Source organism: Anopheles aquasalis, chromosome 3 (genome assembly GCF_943734665.1).
Source record: "Anopheles aquasalis chromosome 3, idAnoAquaMG_Q_19, whole genome shotgun sequence".
NCBI classification, from domain to species: domain Eukaryota; kingdom Metazoa; phylum Arthropoda; class Insecta; order Diptera; family Culicidae; genus Anopheles; species Anopheles aquasalis.
The window spans coordinates 6,425,001-6,452,500 of NC_064878.1; the positions used below are offsets into that span (position 1 = coordinate 6,425,001).

Here is a 27,500-nt window from a genome sequence, read left to right on the forward strand (position 1 = left end):
ATCAACCGGGATCAGGAGAAGTATCTTCTGACCACGCTGCATTATCTCAAGAAAACGATGCCAAGGTAAGACAATGAATCTCTTATTTCTCTGAAGGATGAATCTCCAACGAACTTCTTCTAACCACAACAGGACGCTCGTGAATCTCGTACCATCACCGCTGATCAATCTGTCCTTTTCGATCGACAAAGTGCAAGCACCGCTAACCTGTCAGTTTGTGCGTCCCATCGAGTGTTCCTGTTTGTACGGACCGAAATATTCCGCCCGCCGTAACCTCTACCGCCAGCTCGAGCGTCGGTTTGTGCAGATCATGGAGCGTGTTAGCCATCGGCCAGAGTTTCACAGCGACGAGTTCACCGTCGTCTATCAACCGTTCTATCGCGACGCAAGTGTGTTCTATCGTCGGGACGGTAAACCGGACCTGTCGATCATGGCGATCGATTGTGTGCACCTGAGCCAGAAGGGTCACGCCGTATCGGCGAACGGTCTGTGGAACAACATGCTCGAGCCGACCCGTCACAAAACGACGGCATTGCGCGAACTGTTCGAGCAGTTCCGGTGTCCAACGCCACAAAATCCTTACATTAAAACGTACTACAATAGCTAGACACGGTGGAATGCGGCGGAGTAATAAAAGAAAGACTCATTTTTTTGTTATGAATATATTTGTATTTTTTGTACAAAAGACAATGAACAGCTATACAAAGGCTTCACTGATGGTGTGGTATGGATGAGTGTGGAGCGCTCCGGACGCTGCCATGGTAACGATGAGGTGCGCATGATGCTGGGAAGTAATCTGCCTACTAGCTAAACACAGCGACGGGGCTGTGCTTTAGTACTGACTTAGAGAGAACTGATCAGCTCAAAAAGTGATCCTTACACTTAGTGATGGTGCGGGACACCGTACGTGGAACGGGGCGGTCCGTACGACGAGGACGGTGGACGGTAGGAGGAGATCGAGTGGTGCGATGGGCGATGGTAGTGACCACCTCCGCTACCTCCGCTACCGAACGATGGTACACCGTACGAGGAGGATGGGATGGCGGCAGCGAATCCGGAGTGGCCGGATGAGTGAGATGAAGCGTGCGAGTAGGAAGAGCCGCCCGAGTGCCCCGAGAACGAGGGGACACCGTAGCTGGAAGAGATGGAAGGGACACCGTACGATGAGGATGGTGCCGAGTAGTGCGAAGAGATAGCAGGAGCAGAGTAGTGCGAAGAGATGGAAGGTGCAGAGTAGTGCGAGGAGATAGAAGGAGCAGAGTAAGAGGAAGAGATAGCGTGCGATGAGCCACCGGAGGAGTAGCCGTGCGATGGCGTGAACGACGAGTGTCCCGAGGAGTACGACGGTGCCGAGTAGGAGGACGAGTGTCCGGATGAGAAGGATGGAACCGCATACGATGACGAGTGTCCTGATGAGTAGGAAGGAGCCGAGTACGATGACGAGTGTCCCGAGGAGTACGATGGCGCAGAGTATGATGACGAATGGCCAGATGAGTACGATGGCGCCGAGTAGGACGAAGAGTAACCAGACGCGTACGAGGATGCTGGTCCATGGGATGCTTTGTAGTACTCAGCAACCTGGATGCCCTGCTGCACGTGACCGAGCTCGATTCCGGTAGTTTTCCCGTAACCATGTCCAGAGTACGACGGAACGCCATAAACCGGTGATGGTGGTCCGTAAGAGCTCGATGGTACTCCGTAAGAGGTGGAGATGGATCCACCGTGACCGCCAGAGTAGCCACCACCACCGCCGCTGTAAGATCCGGAGTTCTCGTGCTCCAGCAGTGCCTCCTTCACCTTGTGCAGTAGGCTGTGATCGACGTGCAGACCTTCGGAAGTTTGGTGGCCAGGGCTAACGGCAATGTAGCCACCATCGTCGTAACCACCGCCGCCACCATGGCCATGACCATGACCACCACCACCACCGCTGGAGTAAGAGTATCCGCCGCTCAGGACTGGCGGTTCAGCCGACACCACCGCCACCGTGGCCGCAACCAGCAGAAAGATCTGAATGGGAGAGACAAAGATACGGGAAAAGGTTACTTCGATCTGCAGCTTCACGAACGAACACGAAAATGTCAGTTATGGCCGCGAAGCACTCGCGGGATCACGCTCCCTTATTCCGTTATTATTAGCTAGCCAGGTTTGAGACTCTTGCGTTAGGTCGACTCTACTTGCAGTAACCATGATATTCGTACATCGAACCCGGAAGCAACCAAATGAGGGAATGCGAATTGTCCCCACGGACACTCTCCTGATTCGAGCCGACGCTTCCATGGAGTGTGATAGTCACTCTCAAGGTGTGTCCCGCCTCCAATCGGGCACGCGGTACTTTCGGACGAATTTATCGAAAGTGAAATTCTTGCCGCCGGCACCGGCCAGCACCGTACTCGTACTCGCACCGATTTATAACCGGTCGTCGGAATGGAACGGAATGGAACGGAACCCACGCGCGTCATCTCGTCCTCCCGAGGGGCCAAAGGTGCAGGAGATGCTTGCGCAACGCTGAGACGTCGAGTGGAAGTAGGAAGCAGGCAATGGGAGGCGAAGAAGTAAACCAAACTCCTTTCTCCTGGGGCCTATCGGTCCACGAGCCAAAAAAAAAAAAAAATCGTCGTTGACGCTGGACGCTGGACAAGTACCACGCGGGAGTTGCTGAAGATCGAGATAACTAGGAGTAGCGCTCCGGTAAGTGGTATCTCCGCGTTGGGAACGTTCATTTGGGTCGTTCAACGATATTAGGCTAGTGGCACGCATCATCATTTTGAGCGTACGATGTGTACGATCATCACTATTTGGTCTCGGTATGATCGTGCCACGTGGTGTGTAAGGGTGCCATATATTACGGAGGCATCTGCAATCGCGTTTCAAGTGAAAGGTAACGGGTTGTCCATCCTATCCGCCCCTTTGCGGCCGACATTTCTCTTTCGCTTTGGGCTGTTTTCTACTGCGCCCCATTGGGCACCGCATCTGGCCGGTCTGTGGGTAGCCGGTGGGTGATCGTGATGCAAGCGAACGCCGTTGGAAGGAAGAAAATAAAGGAAGGTGAGGTGAGCAAGGCGGGAATCAAGATTTCAATTTCTTTTAGACGGACGATTAGTCCGGTTCGCCCGCTGGCAAGAAGCTGCCGTCAGTTATGATGCAACGTTTGTGGCCGCAGTGCAACATTGTCCTCGGGGTAGCACACGAGGGGTTTGGGAGATTAAGGAAGTGAAATGAAAGCAGCGTGGCATTTGATGAAGGCGTCCTTTTGGAAGTGTTCTGCATAAGGTGCTATGGTTTTGAATCTGTGACTTGGGATGGAAGACAGTAGCAGAACTATTGGATTCTGAAGGGGCGATTATTAAGTAGTTTTAGGAATTTACTTGAGATTTTTATGTTTATAACTCTCTATGCTCTGTGCTCTGCAATGAATAGCTAATGTGTACTGCTATTTATCAGTGGACCCTTCAAAGATACTACAAGAACTTGATGTAACACAAAAAGACAATCAAGCTTCATTAGTCAGTTTCTTTGTGTGTTCGCCAAACCCTTCCTCCTCAGGACAGCAGCTCATCGTACACTTCACTCGCATCCCTTCGCAGCCACTCTTCACACTCTCGGCCTTCCTTCCTTCCTTCCCTAGCGCCTGTCCTGTCACCAATCGCCATTAACAGCATCCCAGCTTTGGACCTTGCACCATTGCTTTCTTTTTGGTCATTAGAGTTCCTTCTTTTTTTGTGCCGATCCGTGCGGGGCCATTTCGATTGACCATAAAAAGCACACATACACAACCACGCGCACACACAACTGCTTGTCTGTTTGCTTTTGCGTCATTTCAATCGAAAAAAAGGGAATTTTTATCGACACTCGCCGTCCCAATTGTCCACTTTCACTCCATCTCGAACCACGATCGAACGCTGATCGAAGGTCGTAGGCAAGGCCTTTTGCTCTGTCCGTCGATCGGTGGTGTGGTCCAGCTTCCGGTTCGCCAAATCCCTCATCAAATTCGCCGACGCCGATGATTTACGCAAATCGCATCGTGCCGGGGGTGCCATTTCCCTTTCGTACAATTTCGATCGATTCGTTCCGGCGCTTGTTTTTTGTTGTTGTTGATTTCCGCCGGTTACACTACTCGCCATTACAAAACACACACCTTGCACACCACACAGAGAGACACTTACCGCACTGAACCGGTTCATTTTCCTTTCGCTTTTTCTTCGCTTAATTCTTGCGAATGCACCGCGGATGAAACAAACCAAAAAAAAGCTCCAAAATTGCACTCGCCGGGTAGTAGAGGGTAAATGTAGGAAAGGCCCGCCAGGGTTTGGACGCGGTCTTCTGCTGCTTCGGCTGCTGTACTGCTCCACGGTACCGCGATCACTGATGGCCGTATGAGCCCGGGACAATCGCTTTTATACTCTGGGGCCCGGTTGGCGCCTCGACCTGGGCCGGGTCTTACGATCTTACGGCATGGCTTATCTGACGCTGGGGCTCTCTTTAGGGTTGGAGGGGCGGTCCATGAAGTCACTCGCGAAGCCGACGTCGCACAGCATGCAGAGTGGGATTTGGTGGCGGTGGCTGTTCCGGAAGGCGAATCCATCCGTCCGCCGGAGATGGCTGGAAGAGAGCGAGAGCAGCGGTGGCTTTCTTTCACTTTGGCACAGCTTCACGAAGCTTTGTGTTGTGGAGCTCGCGATCCGGTCACGGGCGGTGTTAATCAGGGCAAGTGTGGATGGTTCACGAGATGGCCACCACACTGGGTATGATGTAGAGGGAGTCCTGAGGAGGCGCCTCACAGCTGGAGCATCGGTGGCCGAAATTGCAAGCCACCGACTGACGCGAGGCTGTCAATGCACCACCACCACCACCACCGCTCCGCTGTGGTGCGTTGCGTGAAGAATTCGTTTTCGTCTTATTGTCATGTGTTGTGTCCATTGTTCGGGTACGACAGTGAGCTCCGCGTTAATCCACTTGCGGCTCGTTGGCTGAGTTACGTGACCGAGGAACAGGAGCTGGCTGACGATTTGACGAAAAACTGCAACGAGGAGCGGCCTCCAGCTTGGCCGTGGAAAATTGAAGCGACGAGCGACGAGTGATTTCTGTGCGATCTCCTGGGCCGCTTGTCATCCTTTTGGCCATCCTGTACATTGCGTAATCCTGCGGCGAGAGAAGGGAGAACGGAATGGTCAATCACTTTTGTGACATTTCCCCGCTCGACGGTGCAAAAGGTTTCATCGGGCTCTTGCTCACTTATGTTTGAGTTATTTACGCGCCGATCGGATTGATAGGGGAAGCGAAAATGGCAGTTACTGCATTTGCGTTTTTACTTGCTAAGGGCGCTATGGAAGCCATGGAAAGTAGCATTAACTACTTCTTGGAACTGCAGCATAACGATAAGATGTGTACGATTCCATCGAAGGGCGGCTATTCGAGTGGCAATTTGCATTGGCGATTTTACTGTTCTTTATTTCGTGTTTTAGGATCATTCGGTGGCCTTTGGGATCGCTCTTTAAATGGTCATTCGCGATGAAGGGTTGATCACGTTGAAAAGAACGTTGACGAACCGATGCTTTTCTTCGGTTTTACTTTCATTTATGGTTTAAGCTCCAGTACAAATCCATTAAAATTCCTTCTCAATCAAAAAAGTACCTTGTTATAATAAGTAACTTAAGCTTTTTTTTACCAATTACAATTACAATTAATAAAAGGAGAAAAGCATCGATTCGTTTTTTTGCAACGAGTCCTGCTATAAATTGTAATTGGGTTAATGTAAACTGTCGTGTAACGTGTGTTTCGCGCTGTTTAATGTGCAATTATGTGGGCATCGACCCTTAAACGATTGTAGCAGGGACCAATTTGCGCCTTAATTTGGTAATGAAATTACGCTCTGATAGTTCTTAATTGCATTCGGTGCACCGGCACCATCTTGTTTTCTATTTTTTATGATTTTTTCTGTTTGATTTAACTGCCGTAGGTTTTCGATTCCTTTTGTGTACAGCTGTTAGTGTGTTTGTTCTTCTAAAATGCCTTTATAATATACCTAACCTTACATCTTCCCAAAACGCACCATCAATTACCGCCAAATGAATCAATTGAACTACAAATTGATCGCAATAAACAAAGAAATCAAAATGTAAATCAGCTACCGGATCGTAAAATGAAAGGCCCGCTTCCGATGCACCTTCGCGATACGTGATCAACCCACTCGGTCGGTCGGTGACTTAATGCAGCAAATGAAGATCAACGAGATCATAATTATGTAAATCGAAGTTTCAACGTTGCGGTTGAACTCGAGGCACATGTGTTGCCTGAACACGAAGGCCATAACATTACACTGCACTCGTCCCGGTGGACGCACCCGTCGAACCCGGCGCCGCCGGCCAGCATTCCATCCGATCGGATCGGACCGATCGTCCCCGAAAACCGTCGCTGGGTTATGCTGCATTTCGAAAGTAAACTCACGGTGACGACGAAAGACATTAATCATAGTCCCAATTGGTTCACTTGTTGGCGACCAGCCAGATTCGTGGGTCAAACACACATGCTCATGAAGCATGGACAGCACAAATGGAGCATAAGAGACCGTACCGGGCCGGGAAATCGATCGCAACTGGTGGTCCGGGCAACAATGTAATTTTGTCACCGTCGCCATCAGTAGCGGAAATAGTCGGAATGGTTTCGGAACCTCGGTGCCCATTGCCCGGTTGCCCCTGGAGGGGGGGGAGTTATGATGATATAAACAAATGTGTGATACACTTTTGTCCGATCGGACACCGGGGGGAGGGAGGAACAGGAGCTTGATGGAGCTCTTGGGCCTGCTCGATGGAAACTCTCGATTGCATAAGATCGAGCGCGGTTGGAAAGATGAAATACCGATGGCCAGTGGCCCAGTGGCCCCCAACAAACCACCTAGCACCCCCCCCCCCCCCCTCCACTGAAGATCGTCCAGCGACAGCGATAAAGTGAAGGGATTCGTGGTGGATGATCGATTGGTGACGGTGTTCCGGGCGCGCGCCGACGGATCCTGGCCAGGTGTTTGATTTCACTCTCTCGCTGTCATGCCCATTTTTCGCCGGATCTCCCAGATCACGACAATTGGGATCAGCCATAGCGTTGAACGAATGTCGTCGTCGTCGTCAGGAGGAGAAAGGTCGAATCCGCGGATCACCGAATTGACTTCTGACCAGGCAATTTTGACGTTTCTGATGCACGCCCGATACAGATACCCACACCCACCACCAGCCGGGGTTTGGGGAGTAAAATTATGCAACACGGACCGGGCTGTGAACGAGTATGAAAGGCACGGTCGATGACGATCGTCAACGACGAGTTGATGAGTTTTACGCCGTGATCGACAATTGATCGACTAATAAGCCGTCCCGACCGCAGCCAGCCAGAGTAAATTCGATTAGCCGACAACATTAATTTCGGTGATTGGCTGACATTTCATGCGATTCGTTTGCCAGTATCCGACGGATAAACCGGCGCGTTCGGTGCACATTTTGTTGGCCAAACATGAGAGATGAGCGCAAATGGGATCTCTACCAACTTTCTTGTGCGCTGCGTTGTCATTACATACATCATACGGTACACTCGTCAACGCGCGGCAACACTTGGCAAATGGAAGTGGCCCCGCGAAGTGGCCGCTGGTACTTTCCTTTCCTTTCGCCGCGTTTGACAAGTGGTGGTTGGTGATGTTGTGCCGCCGCTTTCCGGTAGTTTCGTTGAACTGTTAAGGGTTTTCCGAAATTAAGTAATCGAATGCAAATGGATGGTTGGCTGGCTGGCTGGCTGGCTGGCTGGCAGGTTGTCTCATAATCGGTCGCTTAACTAACTCCTTAACCTCGAAGACCACTCCCTGAGCAGTGTATCAGATGCTTTGTGATTTTTAATGTCAACTGTCTTTTTGTTTCGTGAAATTTAAGCAAAAGCCTCCAGCATAGGACCCGCAGTCGGTGGTTCCGTTCGATAACTTTACGCTTCGGTCCACTGTGAAGCTAGTTTGGGTCAAGTGTTGGCATCGGCGAAAGGACACTGTCACAAGTTCACCTGTTTCGTCATTATCTCGTCGTCTTCATGCCCGCATCGTTTTTGTTCTTTTAATGTGCCTTAGGTGACAGTAATAGTTTCTTGTAAATAGCCTCAATTACTGTCATCCCTCTTTTTTGGACCATCTTCTGCAGGTGAATTATCTTGTTCCACAGCATCTTAGTAGAGCGACTCGCTTGCTAGTGTGCGAGCTGAGCTAAAGCTAAATATGGTATGCTACTAAATCTGTGATCGTCCTTCTGCTAACAAAAGACACTCCACTTTATATAATCCCCTGAAAATACGAACCAGTTCCAGTTCCATGTAGCTGAATGCATTGCACCGATAGCCCGCCAGAGAGTCCATTTCTCTCCGGACGTTTGCGGTTTCATATGTTTTTTTTTCTCTTTTCCGCTCTTTTACTTTCATTGGATTTCGACGCGTCGCGTATCTGAGCCGTTTTTCAACATTGAACCTGCAACCTCGTATGATGCAACCTCGCTGACATGACACTCGCAACGGTACACGCTGCACACGATAGGGAAAGAGAAATGGAAAATGGCGTGGATCGCGAAAGTAGTTAATTTGGGTTCATCTTACCCCCAACCGAAGGAGAGCACAACGGACGCAACGGAACGGTAGTGAAGCCCCCAAAAAACTAACTGACCAAGCTACTGGCCAAAAAGGAGAAAAATCAGGTTTGTCGAGCAACCAGGCACCCTTTTTCACGCCTCGCCGTTCGTTGTTGCCACCGCCTTTCTTCTTTCGTTGGCTCTTTGCATCGCATAATTGCATAATAGTGCAGTTCGCGCGTTCGTTCCGGCCATCCGGTCGTTGGTGCGCGAACTGGCTGATGGCATGCGAAAGACAAAAGCCCTGCCGCCAGGCCTTTAGCAGAAGGTGGCACACTCCATTGAAAATCACACATTTTCCACTTTGCGAATTAATTTCGATTTTTGCCAGCTCATCCCATTCCTGTTCGTGCTGCGCCACTTGACGCCCGGTACTCGGTACCGCGGTGAAGAAGATCGAGACAGCCAGAGAGACGGTTGCTTCTTCTCTGGCTGCTGCTGCTGGTGATGAGTTTCTCTGTTCGTTGCCACTCGGCAGTTTGACTTCCTTTTCGTGGATCGTTAAGCCACATGCGAGCGAGGGTGTGCGCGGCCCACGTGCACGCGCTGTTGTTGCCGAGTGTGATGTGGCCAATTTTTGTCACTTAGAGGATGTGGCACAGTAAGGGAACCGCAGTGATCGCGATGCTTGCTTATCTAAGCGCCATGTCGCGTACAGGCAAGAGTGAAATTGCGCATTGTTTGCACTTCTGCGCTAATGAAATTGTGTCAGTTGTGCAACCTGGAACCTGGCCTGAGCCCATCGGGGGACGGTTGTTGATCAGATTATGCTCTGTTTTTGGGGATGTCTTGAAATGTTTGAAGCACCCTCTTAAACCTCTGCCTCACCTTTGCATGACAATCATTAAATCATATGCCCGGCGTTTGCGTTTCGTAATTGATTTCATGATTGCGCTGGTCGCGGAATGCGTCGCTTAGCCTTCAGTATAAACGACCGAAAAAGGGGCTTACAACGGGATCATTAAACGTACCGCAGGTTGGTCAATCCTTGCCCTCGACATTATTATTGCGCCTCGCGTAAGGGACCGCCGTTGATACCGCCAATCAATCATATCACGGTTTGTAACATTGTTAAATGACCCCTCCCACCCTTCGAAAAGACAAATGCAACCAACAAATGATTAATAGGGTCATTTGGGAGTCTTTTTCGGGAAGGCCCAGTGGCTAATGAGCCAGATGGTTTTTGGGTGGGCTCTAAAGTGGGCATTAGCCTCCGGGGTGGTTCTATTTGTGCGCTCCTCTGAAGTCTGCAGGTCTCATCTCGCAACCGTAAAGCACTGTGCACCGTCCTTTCACCTCATCTCACCTTATGCAGATCCTCTTCCGAGCCCCGTTTTTTTTCTAGCCACCAATTTGCGCTCTAGCATAATTAATTTAGGGCACACTTGCTTTCCATTTGAAGAACGCGCCCCTAGCCCATGTGTTGCCAGTTCAGTTGGTTGCGCAACGGACGGACGGGCGCACAACAATGGGAACTGGTGCACCATTAAGTCATATCCGTCACGGAAAGCAACCTCCAGAGCTGCAGTGAGCACCCGCCACGGCCGCAGATGGCGTGAAATGCTCGCAAATGATAAAATTGAGTGACAATTCCACCGCCACCGACGCCGCACGGAAGTGCCAGCCCAAATGGTCCCGTGTGGCATCGTGGCGTGCGCCCCATTGCGGATACACCTTGCACTGTGTGGCCATGTGGCCTTTGTGGCGGGATGGAAAAGCTTTTATGAATGAATGGCCCTATGCGAAACGTGTGCGCGCACCCTTTCGCGTTCACTCGCTTGGCATCTTGGCGTGCAGCAGAGGCAGCAGAGATAGTCGATCGCTGCTGTCGGCTTCCCTCAGAGGTATTATTATTAGTTGAGAGTCACGGGAGAGGTCTTTTTGTGATCCGAACGACGGGCCTAGCGTTTATGCAAGCATTTTTTTTTTAGAGATGAAGATTAAATCCAACATAATTGATGGCATATAAATAACGGGCTGGATTCCTGGTGGCTGGATTCCAAAAACAAAACGCCCAAAAGAACAATCCTGCTAAGCGGATAAAACTGTCGTGCGCCCATGGCTTTCGCTGTCTCGATGGCAAATATTGAGAACAATAAACGTTCGAATAGAGTAATACCGTGAGGTCCGTCGGCGAAACACAAGGCCGGTGAAAGCTCACGAGTGAGCAACCGGCCAATGGTCACTCCATCACCGAAGCAAACCGCAAACAAATAAACGTAAAATTGGACGTAGATGTCATTTGGTTTGGCCTTTCCCATCATGCTCCAGCCGATTAGGAGCGGGTGCGCCGAAGCGTCGATGTTTAATGATCTTTTGAGGGGCGAGCCTCACCACCATCGTCATCATCACAATGCGCGCACAATGCCAGCTCCTGGGTGTGGGACTGGGAGAATGTGCGTTTGATTGCGTGACTGCGCTAGGATCTCGTGCTTTCATTGGGAGCCGGAGGACGTCTCCGGCTGCAAATCTCCTATTCCTACTGATGATGATGATGATGATGACGGGTGGTTGGGTGGGTTGCGCTGTTTTGGTGCGAAACCAATTGTGTATGGCAGCAGCAGCAGCCTGGAGAAAGGTAGCTTCGAAATGGAGCCTCTGTTGACGCATCTCTTGCTTCGGGGTGGTTTTTTCTCGATTGATCATTTTTTACAATGCACTCACCATCCATCTACATATCGCCTTTCGTTTGCGGAACTGAAAAAAGGATAAGAGAGCGAACAAAATAAAGAGTGAATGTTGCTGCTAACAACGATGGTTAGCAAAACGGACGAAGAGACGATGCTTTTATCGTGTTTGGTTGCAGACGAGTTGCCTCGGAGATGACCGCACGAGAGATTAGCGTGTGTAATAAACCTTCGCGCCGTGGACAATGTGGACAATGTGGATCTGGAAAAATGTCGGACCGAGCATGATACCCAATGGGCATCCGAAGTACAATACGGATGCGTCCTATGATGCCGCTGAATAAGTTTAGGTATTAACAATTTTGCTTTTGATATGCTATTACGGTAGTATTTTAAAATTGAAATTAGTGACCTATTTGTGTGCTAAAAATGTACGGCCTCGTGGTGATCGAGAATTCTTCGAATTGGATTTCAACCGAAAACATGCCAGACGTCCCGCCGGCCAACTGTATCAACAAAAACTACAAGGAAGAATCCGCCGATCGGTTAACACTTGCGGCATTGTGTCAAGTGTGGTTTGGAGTGTGGGTCGTGTTTCCCTTCCTCGGCTGTCTTTGGCAGTTTTTTTATATTGATTACGCGAAATGGGGAACTTTATAAAATCTGAAGTTTCTCGATAATTCCACTTCAATGCGTGTAGCTTATGTGTATTGGATTTTTCCAACTGGTATGTGCTAAGTTTACGCGGTTTTTTAACATACGGCTCGTCCGTCCTCAAGTATGTTTAAAAAAGATAACAGTGTGTCGAATTAACATAAAAAAAAAACAAAGTCGAGCCTGCAGGTAAGGTTCATCAACAGAGACATTTTATCGACTTTTGTGCAAAATAAGGATAATTTTGCGAATCAGAAAATCCACAAAAAGAATATACAGCAATCACATCTGTTTGTAAACCGTAAATGCTCGGTTTACAGCTTCGCTTCTAACGCGATCTCGGAACGGGCCAAATGTAATGCGTATACATACGCTAAGCTAATCGTATGAGACGTCCATACAAACATACAGCGTCTTGACAGCGTGTACACTTTTTGGGAGTTTTTACGTGGTTTCCACGGTTGTAACCCAATTTATGGGGAGAATTTATTTGCCGGTTTCACCCCCTTAAAAACACCTGTATTCTCCGTGGGGGGGGGGGGGGGGGTAGGAGGGGCGGGAGCGACGCGGCCCTCGCAGTGAAGTACCTAAACCGGTGAAGACAGATCCGGTGTACTGTATAACTGTACTGTAACTTTATAAAATCTCTAAGTATGTTTAGTATTTAAGCAAAGCATATGTACGGTAAGCGTGTGCATTTTGTTTTAGTTGTCCACATTTCACTCGATCTCCCTGTACTATGTGTGAAACTAGTTATCTACCCTTACCCCTACCAACCTACTTATTACGAATTCACAATCATTGTAGCTTGTTTAAAAACGATCTTTTTTTTCTATTTCAGCGTTTAGAAAATACTCAAACAATCAACACAGTCATTCCGGATTCCAAGATCAACTAGTTGCATAACTGAACCCCATGGCGTTCTATAATCGCACGCTTATCATCAAAGGGGCGTTTGCATTATGTTTTCTGCTCATTATACTCAATTTGCTCAATTCGAAATTGGAGTGGGCAATCACTACAGAAAGACTCTGGAAAAACCTGGATCTTACCTCCTCTCGTAGTGGAACGGAACGAATAGGTGAATCAACACGAAATACCACGTTTTCACCAAACACAACGTACAGTAGTGACGTGAGTTTAAACGCAACTGATGCTACAACAATCGGTCCTCTTCCTGGCACGACAAGCGTAGTAACTAAAGGACCGATTGGGTCGACTGCTGTTCCCGGCACCGGTACTACCAAGGAAGACCAGCGTACCAGCGTAGAACATAGCTTCACCAAGGCCACCGTCGATATTTGCCCTCCGGTTCCACCAAATCTTGGTAAATAGCGATCGTCACTTCTGTTGCTTTGTTTACCAGAATGTGACTCTATTTTTTCTTCTTATCGGCAGAGGGGCCAATCAGTGTGGATACCACTAACGAACCGCTGAACGTGATAGAAGATCGATACAAAAACAAACTGCAACCCGGTGGACAGTATGCACCGCCCAATTGCACGACGCGCAATCGAGTGGCCATTATCGTTCCGTATCGTGATCGAGCGCAGCAGTTGCCGGTCTTCCTGAAGAACATGCACCCGTTTCTCATGAAACAACAGCTCGAGTATGGAATATACATCGTTGAGCAGACGCCTGGCGCCACGTTTAACAGAGCTGGTCTTATGAATATCGGCTTCGCCGAGGCTATGAAGCAGCGGAAGTGGGAGTGTGTGGTGTTTCACGATATCGATCTGTTACCGATGGATGACCGTAATCTCTATACTTGTCCCGATCAACCGCGCCACATGTCCGTGGCGGTAGATACGCTTGGTTTTAAACTGCCTTACGCCCAAATCTTTGGTGGTGTTACTGCACTGACCGAGAGCCAGTTCCGAACGGTGAACGGATATTCCAACTCCTTTTGGGGCTGGGGAGGTGAAGACGACGACATGTCAAATCGGTATTAGCTTATAATACATTCGCTTTCTTATCAAATCAGATTGCCAATGTAATCTTTTCATTCATTTGTAGAGTGACACATTTCGGCTACCACATTACACGTTATCCTGCTAATATCGCACGGTACAAGATGCTGAGTCACAAGAAGGATGTACCAAATCCGAAAAGGTAATTGTCATGAGTTATTGCGACTAACGATGATTCTGAAATAAATGTGTTGCTCCATTCCAGGTTCAACCTGTTAGCAAAGGGTAAAATGCGCTACGATAAGGATGGGTTAAGCTCGCTGCAATACCAACTAAAAAATCTTGAAAAGAAACCTCTTTATACATGGATTCTCACTGAAATTTCCCCGCAGGTAAGTGCATCGCAATGATCATGTTTGTCAAGAAAGAAAAACATAGCTATTAACTTTTGTTCATTCTACAGGGCAGTTGATGATGATCGTTGCTAGTAGATTGGAAATTCATAGAAAGAGATGTTTTGCCTTAAACCACCCTTAGTGGCTTGGATCGTGAGCGTTGCGCGTTATTGGTTTCCTAGCTATATGTTTCGATAGCGTATGAAAACCGATTGTAATGGTTCGTCACATTTGATTGTCGCAAGACAAGTATGTGTTCATCAGCTATTATTATCATTAGAATAATGTACTTAAAACCATCAGTATGCTAATAAAAATCATATCATTGTTCTATTCTCCACTAATATGATTCGAAGAGAATCTTTTCTAATGGTTACCATCCTATGCAATGCGCTGCAAGCATCTGCCGTGTCCTTCCAAGCGTGCGGGGCTGTTTCGCGTGTGGATCACGCGCAAACGATCGCTCGCTGTTGATCGCGTAACGCTGTTGGAAAGCGTTACAACTCGCTATCCGCCTAAAGCTTTGCTGTACAGCACGGGAGATCGTGGTTCAGGGGACGTTGTATCCGTAAACGCTTCGATTTGAAGCGGCCGTTTTCCTTTAACCGTAGCCGCGGAAGTTGCCACGACCACCGAAATTTTTATAGAGCGATTAAAACAATTTGAATTCGGCAAGGCAGGCGGGGTAGAGGTGGACAAACCTTTTCTGCATACTGTAAGTCCTCAAAGAGTGATCGAATTTAAGAACAATACGTGCCATCTTTTCGTTCATTTAATTGACCATCCGTATGATATGAAGATGAAGCACGTCTGTACATTAATGCGGCTGAAAAGCTTACGAACCAGGTCCCAATCAAGCAACGACTTTTTACACCTCCAACCAGGTGATGACTTGCTAAACAATCAGAACATGATCGGATCATTCCACTGGAAAATCCGAAACAAAAATAAAAAAGATCCACCATTCCCCTCGCACAGAGGGAGACCGCTAGTACAACATCGCACCACTAACGAGCTAATGAACGTGGAAATTGTGCGCGACAACAGATCGATTTCGCTTAATCATTGCAGTACCGCGCGGGGTGCGCTGTTGTAGAGCAAGGCCTTCCCCTAATTACTGAGCGGTTTTTGGGGCCAACGGACTGATTTCTTCCGCGCACGTGCGCACTGCACGATAACATGAGTTGCTCTTATGATCTCGCATTGACGACATTGGTTAAGAATTTTAATAAAAAAGAAGTAATGCTGTATGATAATTAGCGACCGGTTAGTTGGTTAGATATATTCTGTTCGTTACCCCGTTTCGCCAGTGCAGTCGCTAGGTGGGCTCCGGTGAGACACGATCGCAGATGATTTTCACATCACGCGCCCAGTGGTCTAGTGTGTGATAGCATCAAGCGCCTAGGGCCAGGGTTCTTTTAAAAATATCCCCCCAGTCCATCATCCAAGGGGCAAGAAGTGATAGAGTTCTCTTCGCACAATCCGCGTCTTTTCGATCGCTAGAACAGGTTCGCAGTAGAAGGAAGTTGGCGGAGCGCACTTTTTATTGTGCTGTGGCTGCTGTTGGATTTCCCAGCAATAACAAGAATATTAAGGCATAAAGCTAGACATCCGGTGATCCATTCCTTCATCAGCATCCGCACGAATCGGATGTCAGCAAACCGATCGAGTGTCTAAGATCTATTCCGTGTTACTAGGGTAAGTTTTGTGATGCGGTGTGGTAGAAAAAGGGCTGAAGTTAGCATCTTCCTGTTCAAGTAACGCGTGCTGTCCCCTCCTGACGTGATCTGGTGCTGTCCATCTGCCAAAAAGCGACATTTTAATCACCTCCTCTGTGACCATTGACCATGAACCAACGGAGTGCCTTTTCTTCACCAAATAACGATTCGCTAATGCCCAAAGTGGTTCCTCGCGGTAGTGCCTCATAAACCGACGTCAACGACATTTTACCGAAGGTCACCGAAGTTGTCTCAGGAAGGAGTTCAGAAGGAAGCCTGTTTAAAGGGGGGGGGGGGATACATAATTGTATGCTCACGCACGAATATGCAAATTTTGCGCGACTAACTATGGTGGCTTCTGTATTCTTTTATCGCTCGATTCGATCCGGTTGGTCACAGTGAAGGTCGATCGCAATCGATCTCGCCCTCCCCGAATCGATTCCGTGTCAATATCAACAACTATGTATTTGCAGCCGAGGGCTTCTAGTGCCCGATCGCGCTCTAGTTTCTAGCGTGGCCTTTCTGTAAAGCGATACAGCTGGAACAGGTGAGAGCGAAGCCTCACGAGGCAAGGGCCAGGCCGGGGTTCGTACGTTAACCCCACTAACCGGTGCACAAAAATCCAACTGGCAGGCCAGCCAGCAGGGAACTAGTTCGTCCAGGGCTTCACCGTCGCCGCGAATGTCTCGAAAGCTCCGATTTTGCATCTATTGTTTTTCTTCTCTTCCTGCGTTCGGTCACCTCCGAGGGGTGGTGATGAGGTGGAAAAAAGGTGGTGGTGGTCCGCCCCGGTGGGGTTCGCGTTTTACGTTTTTGCGTTGCCTAACGCTCGTTGGAAGTACCTTGAAGGAAGAGAACGATCAGCAGCTCAGCTCAGCTCAGCCGGCGGATGGGGTGTGATCTGGGATCTGGAGTCTGGCTGCCGGTTTTGGCCACTCAGTAGCTCTTGAAGCTTGATGCTAAGCATACACGCTGCCCAATGCAGCGGATCGGGCTACCTACCGTTTCCCTATGCCCTCCGAGCATCGCGGTGTGGTGTGCTGTGTGCGCGAAGTTCAACGTAAGTGTTCGCTTCAAAGCAAATTCTTTTGCTAACCCCGTACCGGAGGGGATGGTTATGGTGTGTTGCTCGCGGAAAATGAGTTTTACCGAGTGTGCGTGCGGTGAGAAGTGTGTGAGGGACGTGCGTTTCAAGTTCACGGTGAAATGCTATCGCTGGCCAAGGTCGCACTGTCTCACTCCGAGTGCGTTTGTGTCGATAAGAAGAAAAGGAGAGCGATCAGTTAGTCCAGAGTGCATGACTAAATCAATCACAGCTTCGAAATCGAGCTGCTGTCGCAGCGGAATGGTGCTGTTGCACCGTCAGCGCTACCTATTAAAAGGTTTTTTTTAGGCAACTTCCATCGCTCTCGAGCTCTCGAGCGAAAGCAAATCAAGCGAATTCAGCACGCTCGCTCGCTCGGTGGAGTTTCCACTAATGAGACGTTGTATCTGGAGCCTTCCGATCGGTGGTGGCAGCGGAATGCAGCAGCATTTGGAAAGGACTGCACGTGGAGTGCCGCCGGTTGACGAAAACGTAAACCTTCAACAGTGCTGCGCTGGTCCTGGGCGTGTAAATGCGATCGCATCGCATCGATCGTCTGATGGCGCAACACGATCACGACTCTTTGACCCACTTTCAGCGTGAGCTCTAGCACGGAACGCATCGCAATGTTTTAATAGCGAAATGAAGCTTTAAGGAAATACTTCCGCACCGAAGATGGCGACGACGGCTACCGGCGTTTAAAGGTCGCTTCCTCCATCCAATACGGGGTGGCCCCGGGGACTCCGACACCCATTTATGGCACGTGTTTATGGGAAGATTTCACTTTTTGGAATGCACTTTTCGAATGGCCACTAGATGACTAGTCAGCTTTTTTTTTTGTTGCGATCATCACCGTGATCACTGAGTGATGATTCGCGCATAAGGCACCCTCTGAGAAGATGGAGAGATCCTTGTTTAAATAGCGGGGCACGCGAACCATTTAAGGATAACAATTGAAGCGTGAGATGTCCATTATCTATTGTGTGCTTCTGGGTGCTGCTGACGGACGGCCGGCGAAGTGTCGTCGTCCTTCACGCACTTATCCGACCATTGAGCGCACAAATCCTATTAACAGACAGAATGATATAGAGCAGACACACGGTGGCCTTTGCGCGATCGAAGATCATTGAGCACGCCAAAGGTAGCAAAAGCAATTCGTCGGCGCGCCCTCGTGCTCACTCACGGAATATACAAACCAAGCAACTCCACTCCGGACGAACGGACGGAACAACGAAAGGCAAATTGAAACGCACAAGCGCAAAGCGTTTGGCAAACAGCCGGACCGCGGGCCTGGCAGTGCGTCACATCGCGCGCTCTCTTTTGCATTGTCCTCCCATTTCCGTCGTCACATTTCACTGACACCGTCGTGGCACCGTGTCAGTACGGCAGGGCCAATGTTAGATTGCTAAATTTGCGCAATCCGTTTTTCAACGCCGTCGCACCCCTCGCTGTCCTCGGGGTTCGTGTTGTTCGACTGGCAGGCATTGAAGTCTTTCGTTGTCTTTCGCTCGGAATTTGTTCGCAGGCGAAAGCGCAGCGCATGCGTAGTATGCACGAAGGCTCTCTCTCTCTCGGTGTGTGATTCTGGGCGATGTTCATGGTTCCGGATGTACCGCAGCACTCGGGAGGGAGAATGGAGATGATCGTTCACTTGTCTGGGGCCAGTGTGTTGGCAAATATTGTCCCATTTGGGTGACGTGATCGCGTTTGCGCTCAGGTTCAGGTTCGGTTTCGCTTTCAACTGACCACTGCGAGTGGCAGACATCGATCGATTGGAAGGCGTTCGAGGACGCGTGTGCGCCAAGTAAGATCTCTCGGTCTGGCGTTTGTTTGCCAACTCTAGTCGAGCGCCTTGACAAGAGGGACTTCAAGAGGAACTGAACGGCGGAACCGAAATGGGTTTTTAGAGTTGTGTTTTGTCGCGACGTAACACCGCCTATTAGCAGTTCGTTGGTGATGGGTTTTATGTTGTGCAAATAGATGCGTATTGATGATTGATGTGCTGTGCCTGCCATGGAGCAGGCACTGTTTTATCATCGGACGAATCATCGGATGTATTTTATCATCCATTCCGTTCCGCCTAATGTGGCGCCTCATCATCGCCCTCCGGCGCATCCATTTCAATGCCAATGATGCTGTGTAACCGGGCGTACCGGGCGTAAATCTCACCACCTTCATCGCGATGATTGTATGTTAATTGAGAGGAGCGAGAGCGAGAGAAGGGAGGCCACGCGGGCATGGTGAGCATTGAGATTAATGCCCTGCGCGAGAGCAGCTCACAACGCCGCTCAGTGTCAATGTCACGTCAGTGTTTCTGTATTGTGAGCCGAACCGACATCTTTATTGAAACGGAATCAATCCTCTTGAAGAAGTGCCCTGGCCTGGCGGCCATTTATGTTTGGTGGCCTCAGTTTAACCGGGGCGGCGCACGCGTCTAGCGCACCTGATATGCGATTGCGTAAAGCTTGCGAGCATAAACCGGCGGGGCGGCTCGTGCCACCCTCTTCCCACCTGCGATGTATGTTTCTGTATAAACGATGCTTAAAGCAAACGAAGCATCACAAGTACCACTTGCAGGGTGGTTTTTGGCGGCCCGGCCCCACATCGGGATCGAGACACTGCACGTGTTATGCGCTCCCAGCACGTTCCCCGATATTGCGCCACACCGTTACGCGCATGAATAGCGCATTAAAAGTAACAAGAGGTTTAGCAGAATGACCCACTTGTTGCTGGTGGTTGTGTGGGCTTTTTGGGGAGGATGCAGAGGATGTCAGAATGGTTTTTAAATTAATGTTTGCCTCCGAAACCATTTGATCGGAGCATTCTAACGCGCATTTCAAGCAGACACTGAGATATGGACAGTGAAATGATTAATATGTAGTGCAATGTTTAATTCATGCGTACCACTTCATGATCACAACCAAAGCTGCTCATTAATTTGCTGTTGCTGCTGCTCCTTGGACTCTGCACTGTCGCGGCGAATGTTTGTCATTGGTGATTGGTGTGGAAACGAGCGAGCAAACCAATCGGAACTAACGTGCATGTCGGTTCCACCTTTTTTTTTTTGCACCTGGCGGCGCGAATATCATTGATTTTAAGATTTAATGCCAGCCAGCCGGCCAGAGGTTTCACTGTTGCACCGGCACTCACGGAGAGCGGTTAGAATGTCCGATTGGTTTTATTGGCCAACCTGGTATGATCTGTGGTTGCAGTGTCCTGCCACACCGTCGCCAAGGGGCACTTTTCGCATCGATTGACGCGAAACCTGACCCTAGCGCTAGATCTTGGAGCGATAGAGACCTAACCCACGAGGACCCACGTGTGCCACGAAACTCGTTTCACCGTTGGTTGGTCAACGGCATCTCGCGTCGCGAACTCGCGCAGGTTCTTATGCAAAGGGCAACCAAACCAAACGTTTCTTACCTATCACCGAGGTTCGTTCGCTCGCTCGCTCGTGTGCATGTGATGCAAATGATACCCTGGCCTGGCCAAGGGGGAAGGCACTTGTAGTGAAGGGGCAACGCGCACATGTTGCAGCTCATCACCAGTGGGTCAAGGTAGTCCATTTGATGGTTTGTGGGGGGCTGGCGAGCGCTGGTTCTACTATTCTGCTACTCTTTTTAATACAATGTTACCGTTACCGGTGATGAAGAGCTTTCCGTCCCGTGTATCCTAGGAGGAGGCAGCCTATTACCGTGGGCACCACAACGTCTCTCGGTCACTTTGCATCTCTATTGCACGAGGTAAGTGATCGTGTGGCGGTGGCCCCAGGTTAACGAAGTTTAAAGTCCGCGCGGTTTGGCACAGTGCTAACCGCTAACAACAGATGAAAGATGGAGCGAAGCGAAACAACACACAGAAAAACACAAGAAAGGAAATGGCCATTTAATAGCCCCGGAACGAGGCGAGTTCGTTCGCGTGTTTTACGCTTGGCTCGTCTAGTGTTTTTTTTTTGAAACCGTTGATGCTGCGTTGCATGGCTCGGATATGGCGTGTGTGCCATTTTGTGTCAACCACACACACCCGATCGATCCGGCATCCGCGAGATGAAATGCCATTTGACGACGATCGATGGTTAGTGGCGACGATTAAAAGTCCATTCGCCATTTCCTCTAATATCAATTAAGAATACTGTGTTTCAAATAAACACCTTTACCACAAACACGCTCAACTGGTGGTGGTGGTGGTGCTAGGGGATCGAATTTACAGAAATGCATAAAAAGAAACGAATGAGAAATGATCATGTTTTATGTACGGCACCCTCCCGCGGTTGTGACAATCGCTGTTAAGCTGCTCATTAGCCGCGTATTAATGGCTTTGTTATTAGGTTGGAACGGACCAGCAACCGATCAGCAAGACGGCCGCTTGATCGTCGTTTGTTGCTGCCATTCAACTCCACATCAAAACCACCGGCCGGCGATGAGGTTGACAAAAGAAAATGAGAAAAAATGGTAATTTGTTTGGGTAAAAACAAATGGTAAGCCTGAATGGTCTGGTCCCAAAAACTAGCGCACGATGACCACAACATTAGACGGACGGCGGACGGATTGGAGGCCGGTACACGGAACGCTCAGCAAATCCTCGATGAACTTGAACTTGGTCTCCGTGTGCCAACAGAGTCTGGGTGCGTAAGCAAATGAAAGATCGCCGCGTGCACGTACGCTTATGCTCCATTTGTGTATTTCTCACCGATTGAGTTACAGTTTTGGTTGCATCACGGAGGTGACCGCTACGCTAAGGGGGCCCAAAAAAACAAATTAGTTCCGCTCGCCGCTGCAGGATGGAAGCAATTGATGTGGCTTCCCACGAACGGATGCAAGCTTCCAGGCTTACCATGCGTCCGATTGGCTCAGTGGGACTCGGTCGAGGTGAAAGGGGGGAGAAATGTGGATGAGAAAGTGATTTTCTCACCAAACCAAGGGTACCAAGAGGTTAGCTGACCGCGGGAGCAAACGGTAGGCCGATAGATGATGCTCCCGTGATCGCGCTGGTTACGAAACGAACGGCACACTGGCGTGTTTCCACCAAGCGGCTTTTGCCATGCTTTCGCCGATCGGAAGATGGAAGAAAGATGCGTTATGTGGACGCCGAACGATCGTTCAAAAGGGGAGGAAGAGAAGGGAGCTTCATATTGAAACTGTTTACCGATGCCGATGGTGTGCGGTCATGCTGATGGTGGTTCGATATTTTATTGCAATCCAATTCGATGAAGTAATGGCTTTCGCCGGTGCGCCGAATTCGGTCAATGTTTCAAGGGCAGTTCGTTCCCCCCCGTGGAAGCATGTCCGGAATGGCGTAGTGGGTGCGCTGTGCGTGAGTGCAATCCGATCGCCGTTGCATAATGCGTGGCTTCGCTGTGCTGCGGAAAGAAATGCTTTTGTCGCCGGTGCCCCGTTGATGTCAGGTGGATTTTATGTTTCGATTGATTTGCTGTTAAAGGATAATGAAGGACTTAATAGCTTATTACTTTTTAGTAATGAGTACTTTGGTTTAATAATATTGTTTCCATGCGTTCACATTGTAGCGATTATTAGCAGACAATATGAGCTAATAATATTCTATCCTAAGAAGATTGTGTGTGCTAGCACTATCACTCATTTTACCAAGACACAAATAGACGATAAACAAAAAAAAGGATAAGGACTTTTTGTAGAAAAAATAAATTATGCAAAGCGAAAACTACGTTTTGAACGCCACAGTAATGTATTTGAACGACAAAAATACCGGCTATCATTAGAGTATTATTAATCTTAATGGGTTCATTTTTCATTTTATCTATTGAAAAATGTCTCAAATCAAGAAATTAAATGAAAAAGATGGGTGGACGGATGTACAAGTTTATTAAAAGAATCGTTGTCAATAGAAATCTGATACTCAAGTAGAACAGGCTTTGAAACGACGTGAGTCAGTAGACGTGCGAGAGAGTACAGTAAAAAACAACTTGCTGACCCACAAATTATTACTTTGTACCGTCAATCCCTGCAACTGCTAAACGCTGCGCGAATTCGTGCTTGTGCTTCCACCCACCTAGAATTCAGCTGCTCCAATTTCACAACAGACCTTGACTGTAACAACCACATACCTTAAAACTTGTTTACCCACCGGTGACATACTTTCACGCGAGATTTGCACTCAGTGAATAGTGTTTATTTATCTTTAATTTCCAAGCAGATCTATTGCTAATCTCTACTTCAAAAGCATAAAGACCGCGATTTGCTAATAAGCTCAACTGTTTAAAATCATTTTGAGACAAAAGGAACCATAATGGTTATCCGCCTGATGGTTTCAAACAAGAGAAGAGATCGAGGAATGTCTAAACCGTCGAGTGACTAAGTGCGAACCCACCGGTTTTCAGAGATCCGGGACACAGTCGCACACAGTTCCGTCTCGCTTTCGTCTGGCGAATCGGCAGCCGTGACTCAACCTGTCTGCAATTTAGCAATGGGAAACTCCATCATCTCACCGTTTCGCTATGCTCTTTTCCTTTCTCTACCGTTACCCAGAAGTTCCGTCGATCGCGATGATTCTTCGATGGCCTCGCAATCGCTTCGATCTCACCAGTGCGGCTTTCCTCGCACTTGGTATCCTCTCACTGACCGCCATCGTTGACGCACAAGGATTCGGCAACAGAAACGTGGATATAACGGATCAGAAAACGTTCCTGGATGTCGGTGGAATGCGAGCAATGTTTAAGTTTATGCGCACGCTAATGTACACCCTGGCCGGTCCGACCGGTGTGCGGACGAGTGGATCCTTCCTACAGGATCCAATACCGCCCGAGGTACCCTTTCCGTGCGATGTGTCGTTGGGACGGAGCGCCAAGGTGCCCTCGAGTGTACACAAGTTGCGACCAGGTAAGAGTGTACCCCTTTTTGGACACAATATAGAGAAGCGCTTCACATATCATGTTTTCTTCCCTTCTAAAGGTGATATCCGCGTGATAGCGGCCATGGGAGACTCGCTGACGGCTGCTTCCGGTGCATCCGCCACGCAGTTCACCGATCTGTACCAGGAGAACCGCGGCCTGGCTTGGAGTATCGGTGGCCAGTGGGATTGGCGTAATGTGACGACATTACCGAACATACTGAAGGTGTTCAACCCTCAGGTAAGTCCCCAACAAACAAGCTCTTCTTCACTTGAGAGTGCTTGAAAGGTGTTTGACCTTGGTGCACTTGGCGGCAAAGTCCGTTCCTCATCTGCATCCCCTCGTTTTCGGAAGGTTTCGGACTGTCTGGAGCCACTTCTCAAAAGCCTGCACATCACGATCGCACGATCGCGCATTGCAACATTCACTTGGTGGCAATTGCACTTGCAGCGCTTGAGGTGGTTGCGAAAAGCGGCTTTTTTCGGTGGCGATGAGCTCTTCACTCACGCTCCGTCCGGCGCAAGTGCTCGTGACCTGCATTTTGGCTGAATATCAACGAGTGTAAAACCTTTTCGGCTCCTTTACTGGAATGTTCTTTCGCTGGTGATTGCCGAATGCGCCGCCATGGGGATGCAAATGGACGCCAGTTGGGTCCAATTATGAAAATTATGATTTAGTAACGATCATTCCGTCGATCGGAGTGGCGATAGAATACAACCGAGCGAGGCTGCTCCTCTCTCTCTGTGTCTATTGTGCCTTGAAGTCCATTCCACATCGGTTCCTGCCCATATTGATGAAGTAATTGACGTGTGTCTGTACATCTGGCAGCTCAAGAAGAGTCCACAGAGTTGCCAAAGAGCACCTTTGAACTTTGCCATTTGCGATGCGTTTTCCAGGTCTCAAACGGTGAAATTGATTGCTTTTCCAGCGGGCCGCGCCATGCCGGTATCGCGTGGTCCTCACGTGGTCGGTGGGCTACGCCAAGCCCGCGCTACGTACAATTACATTGCGCGCGTTATTGGTGGCCAGCAACAGAGAGACAGAGGTGGTTGGCTTTCAGGCTTCGCATGCAATTTGGGGCCAAAGCAAATGATGTAATATAGTGAGGCTGGGTGTACGCCCTGTTGCGCTGCACCTCGTTCAGTATTCGTCTCGTTAGGATTCGGGTTGCAGGATCGCCCCTTAGTGGCCTGGCTATGATGAGGGTTATGAAAATGTTTCTTTTGTTTTTTTTTGTGTTCCCTTTGACTTCAGCTGGTAGGATACTCGTACGGTGATTCGATGCCGTTCCACTGGGAAACGCAGTTCAATATGGCCGAGATCGGGGCCGTCTCGTACGATATCCCGCACATGGCCCGTGCCATGGTGCAGCGCATCAGGCGAGATCGGCGAGTCGATTGGAAGCGCGACTGGAAGATGGTGACGATCGCGATCGGTGGCAACGATATCTGCACGTTCGTGTGCATGATGCAGCAACCGGAGCGGCTACCGTACAAGCATCGGTTGCGGTTGCTGAAAACGTTGCGCTATCTGCGCGACAACATGCCACGGACGTTCGTGAACGTGGTGTCGGTACCGAGCGTGCGGAAGGTGGTGATGCTGGAGGACAAACCGTTCGCCTGCCAGTCGCTCCATCACGGTGAATGTTCTTGCTGGATCGGGAAGCTTTACAATCAGTCTGATGCATCGCGGGAAAGGTAAGTTACTGCCGAGGCTGTGATCAGTTCGATGGAATAACCAGCTGTATCTCAATTTAATCGCGTGGCCATTGGCAGATGGGCACGGATCCAGGAGCAGTACATCAGCGTGGAACGGGAGGTCGCTGAGTCGGCCGAGTTTCGCGGGTTGGATGAGTTTGCCGTCGTCTATCAGCCCTGGTCGCTGAACGTTACTGTAGGTTTGCAAATTACTATTTATGTCACGATAATCAGTTGATTCTCCTCTCGTTTTATTCTTGTGTCTTCCAACGTAGATGAAAATGAATGGCAAGAAGGTGGACTATTCGCTTCTCTCGTATGACTGTTTTCATATGAGCCAGAAAGGGAATGCGTAAGTATTTTGATTGCTATTTTTTGTTTTATTTCCTTGATTTAGAATTGTCATGAGAATTAATTAGAATGATAAAAAATGAGTTTTATTTATGAAAATTATTAGTAACAGCAAGCAGTTTCTTAGTTGCCTGATTGCTGTTTCAAATCTTTCCTACGAGATTGGACTGAGCAAAATGCGTGGTTAAAGAATATTAAAAAGCAAAAACAAACACACTTTATTTTTAGATAGTTTATTATATTTCTTTTTCTATTTTGTTACCCAATTATCTGTACAGTTACGCCGGGACAGCATTGTGGAATAATTTGCTCGAGCCCCCGGGCAAGAAATCGCTCACCTGGCGCCCACTAATGAAAAACTTCAAATGTCCCACCAAAGAGTCACCGTATCTCTACACCTACGATAACAGCGTAGTGCGCAGTTAGTGACAAGGGAAAGAGAGAGAGACGATGATGACGACGAGCTCAGTTGACGCAGGATTCCCATGGAAGCCAGCCAGTGGTAGAGCGCAACGCTGGATTGTGATGATAATTTATTCCTTTTTGCATAAAACAAAACAAAAACGGAAAGCTATTTAATTCCCCCACACTGTGGTGGCGCTAGAGGGGCAGCAGAGAAGATGCCAGTCAAGTGTCACTTGCTGCTGTAGCACGCAACGCAACGCACGTGAGATCTCCCACCCCGATGTGAGCGATCGCGGTATTCATAATCGATTTCAGTCTAGTAAGTAAGTGTCATTCAGTAGCAGCAGCAGCAGCACCAACAGCAGGTAGCGTCCGAGGTGTAAGTACGCTTTCGAGGTGCGTTGTGTGCGTTTTTGTGGTAGGTTTCCCAACAAACGCGAAGTAGGTAGAGAGGGAGAAAAGCACTGGACGCAGCAATAAACACATAAACGAAACCATGTTAGTGGAGCAGTAGCATCATTTGGTCGGTACCTTGTGCTGGCGCGGCCAGTGCGAAAGAAATTTTCCAATCAAAATAGCGCCAACAGCGATACCACCGACGGTGATAAGTGCTGTGAGAAGAGGGTGCGCTTGCGATTCATCATCTCAATGACGGTTGGCTTGCATAAGCGTGAAGATTACTGAGAAGGAGCCGAGAGGTGAGGGATGACGCATGCGAAACTCTCCAAAAAAACCCCCTGCTGGTGGTGTTGTGCCTTTTCCAAGAACAAACTCAGTCCGATGCACCCTCTCGTTGATCGCTTTCATCGCGATCGCAATCGATCGCCATGTAATCGGTTTCCGTTTGCGCAAAAAATCAATTAAGCCTCTATGGTTTGGTAAAAAAAAAAGGAAAACAACGGCGACAGGATGCGTCAACGTTCGTGGTGCATCGCCGGATAACACATTTCAGCGAAATGCAATGGGACCTTCTGCCAACGGAGCCGCCAGTTTGTCCAGTCAAGTGTTGCACTTTATTTGCTCATTGTTGCGAATGCCCTCTTCCTCGCCACTTGCATTCACTTTCATCCTCCTTAGCATACGCACGAGCAGAAAAGAGAATGCTCATTCAGCGGCGCATTCGTAGTCGATGTCGTCACATTGGCGTCGTTG

The 27,500-nt window shown here is 49.0% G+C and overlaps 4 protein-coding genes across 4 annotated transcripts in view; 3 read left to right on the forward strand and 1 right to left on the reverse strand.

Annotated features, from left to right (window-relative positions):
* The window catches only part of LOC126574336 (phospholipase B1, membrane-associated-like), a 5,979-nt gene extending 5,372 nt beyond the window's left edge, over positions 1–607 (forward strand). The window contains 2 exon segments of the mRNA XM_050234477.1: positions 1–65; positions 133–607. The exon segment at positions 1–65 is cut by the window's left edge and continues 101 nt beyond it. Coding sequence (XP_050090434.1) covers positions 1–65; positions 133–607 — 540 coding nt within the window.
* Positions 608–882: 275 nt separating this feature from the next.
* Positions 883–4,181, reverse strand: LOC126576421 (prisilkin-39-like). The gene is made up of 2 exons (XM_050237687.1): positions 4,164–4,181; positions 883–2,007 (listed from the first exon to the last, which is right to left on the reverse strand). The coding sequence occupies exons 1-2, from the start codon at positions 4,179–4,181 to the stop codon at positions 883–885; spliced, it is 1,143 nt and encodes a 380-aa protein (XP_050093644.1).
* Positions 4,182–5,323: 1,142 nt separating this feature from the next.
* On the forward strand, positions 5,324–14,305 carry LOC126579167 (beta-1,4-N-acetylgalactosaminyltransferase bre-4-like). Its single transcript, XM_050242512.1, is given in 7 exon segments — positions 5,324–5,417; positions 8,623–8,708; positions 12,932–13,250; positions 13,322–13,868; positions 13,940–14,035; positions 14,099–14,225; positions 14,297–14,305. Coding segments are annotated over 7 exon segments (1,278 nt in total).
* Positions 14,306–17,065: 2,760 nt separating this feature from the next.
* Positions 17,066–26,457, forward strand: LOC126576120 (phospholipase B1, membrane-associated-like). Its single transcript, XM_050237235.1, has 7 exons — positions 17,066–17,109; positions 23,534–23,884; positions 23,957–24,135; positions 25,150–25,592; positions 25,671–25,788; positions 25,868–25,944; positions 26,222–26,457. The coding sequence occupies exons 1-7, from the start codon at positions 17,085–17,087 to the stop codon at positions 26,367–26,369; spliced, it is 1,341 nt and encodes a 446-aa protein (XP_050093192.1). The 5' UTR covers positions 17,066–17,084; the 3' UTR covers positions 26,370–26,457.
* The last annotated feature ends 1,043 nt before the right edge of the window (positions 26,458–27,500 follow it).

Bases quoted from the DNA above. Each gene is read 5' to 3' on its own strand.
- LOC126576120 (XM_050237235.1), top strand. From the start codon at position 17,085: ATGAGTTTTACCGAGTGTGCGTGCG. The intron at 17,110-23,533 runs GTGAGAAGTGTG...ACCGTTACCCAG, and splicing joins TTTTACCGAGTGTGCGTGCG to AAGTTCCGTCGATCGCGATG. The intron at 24,136-25,149 runs GTAAGTCCCCAA...CTTTGACTTCAG, and splicing joins TGAAGGTGTTCAACCCTCAG to CTGGTAGGATACTCGTACGG.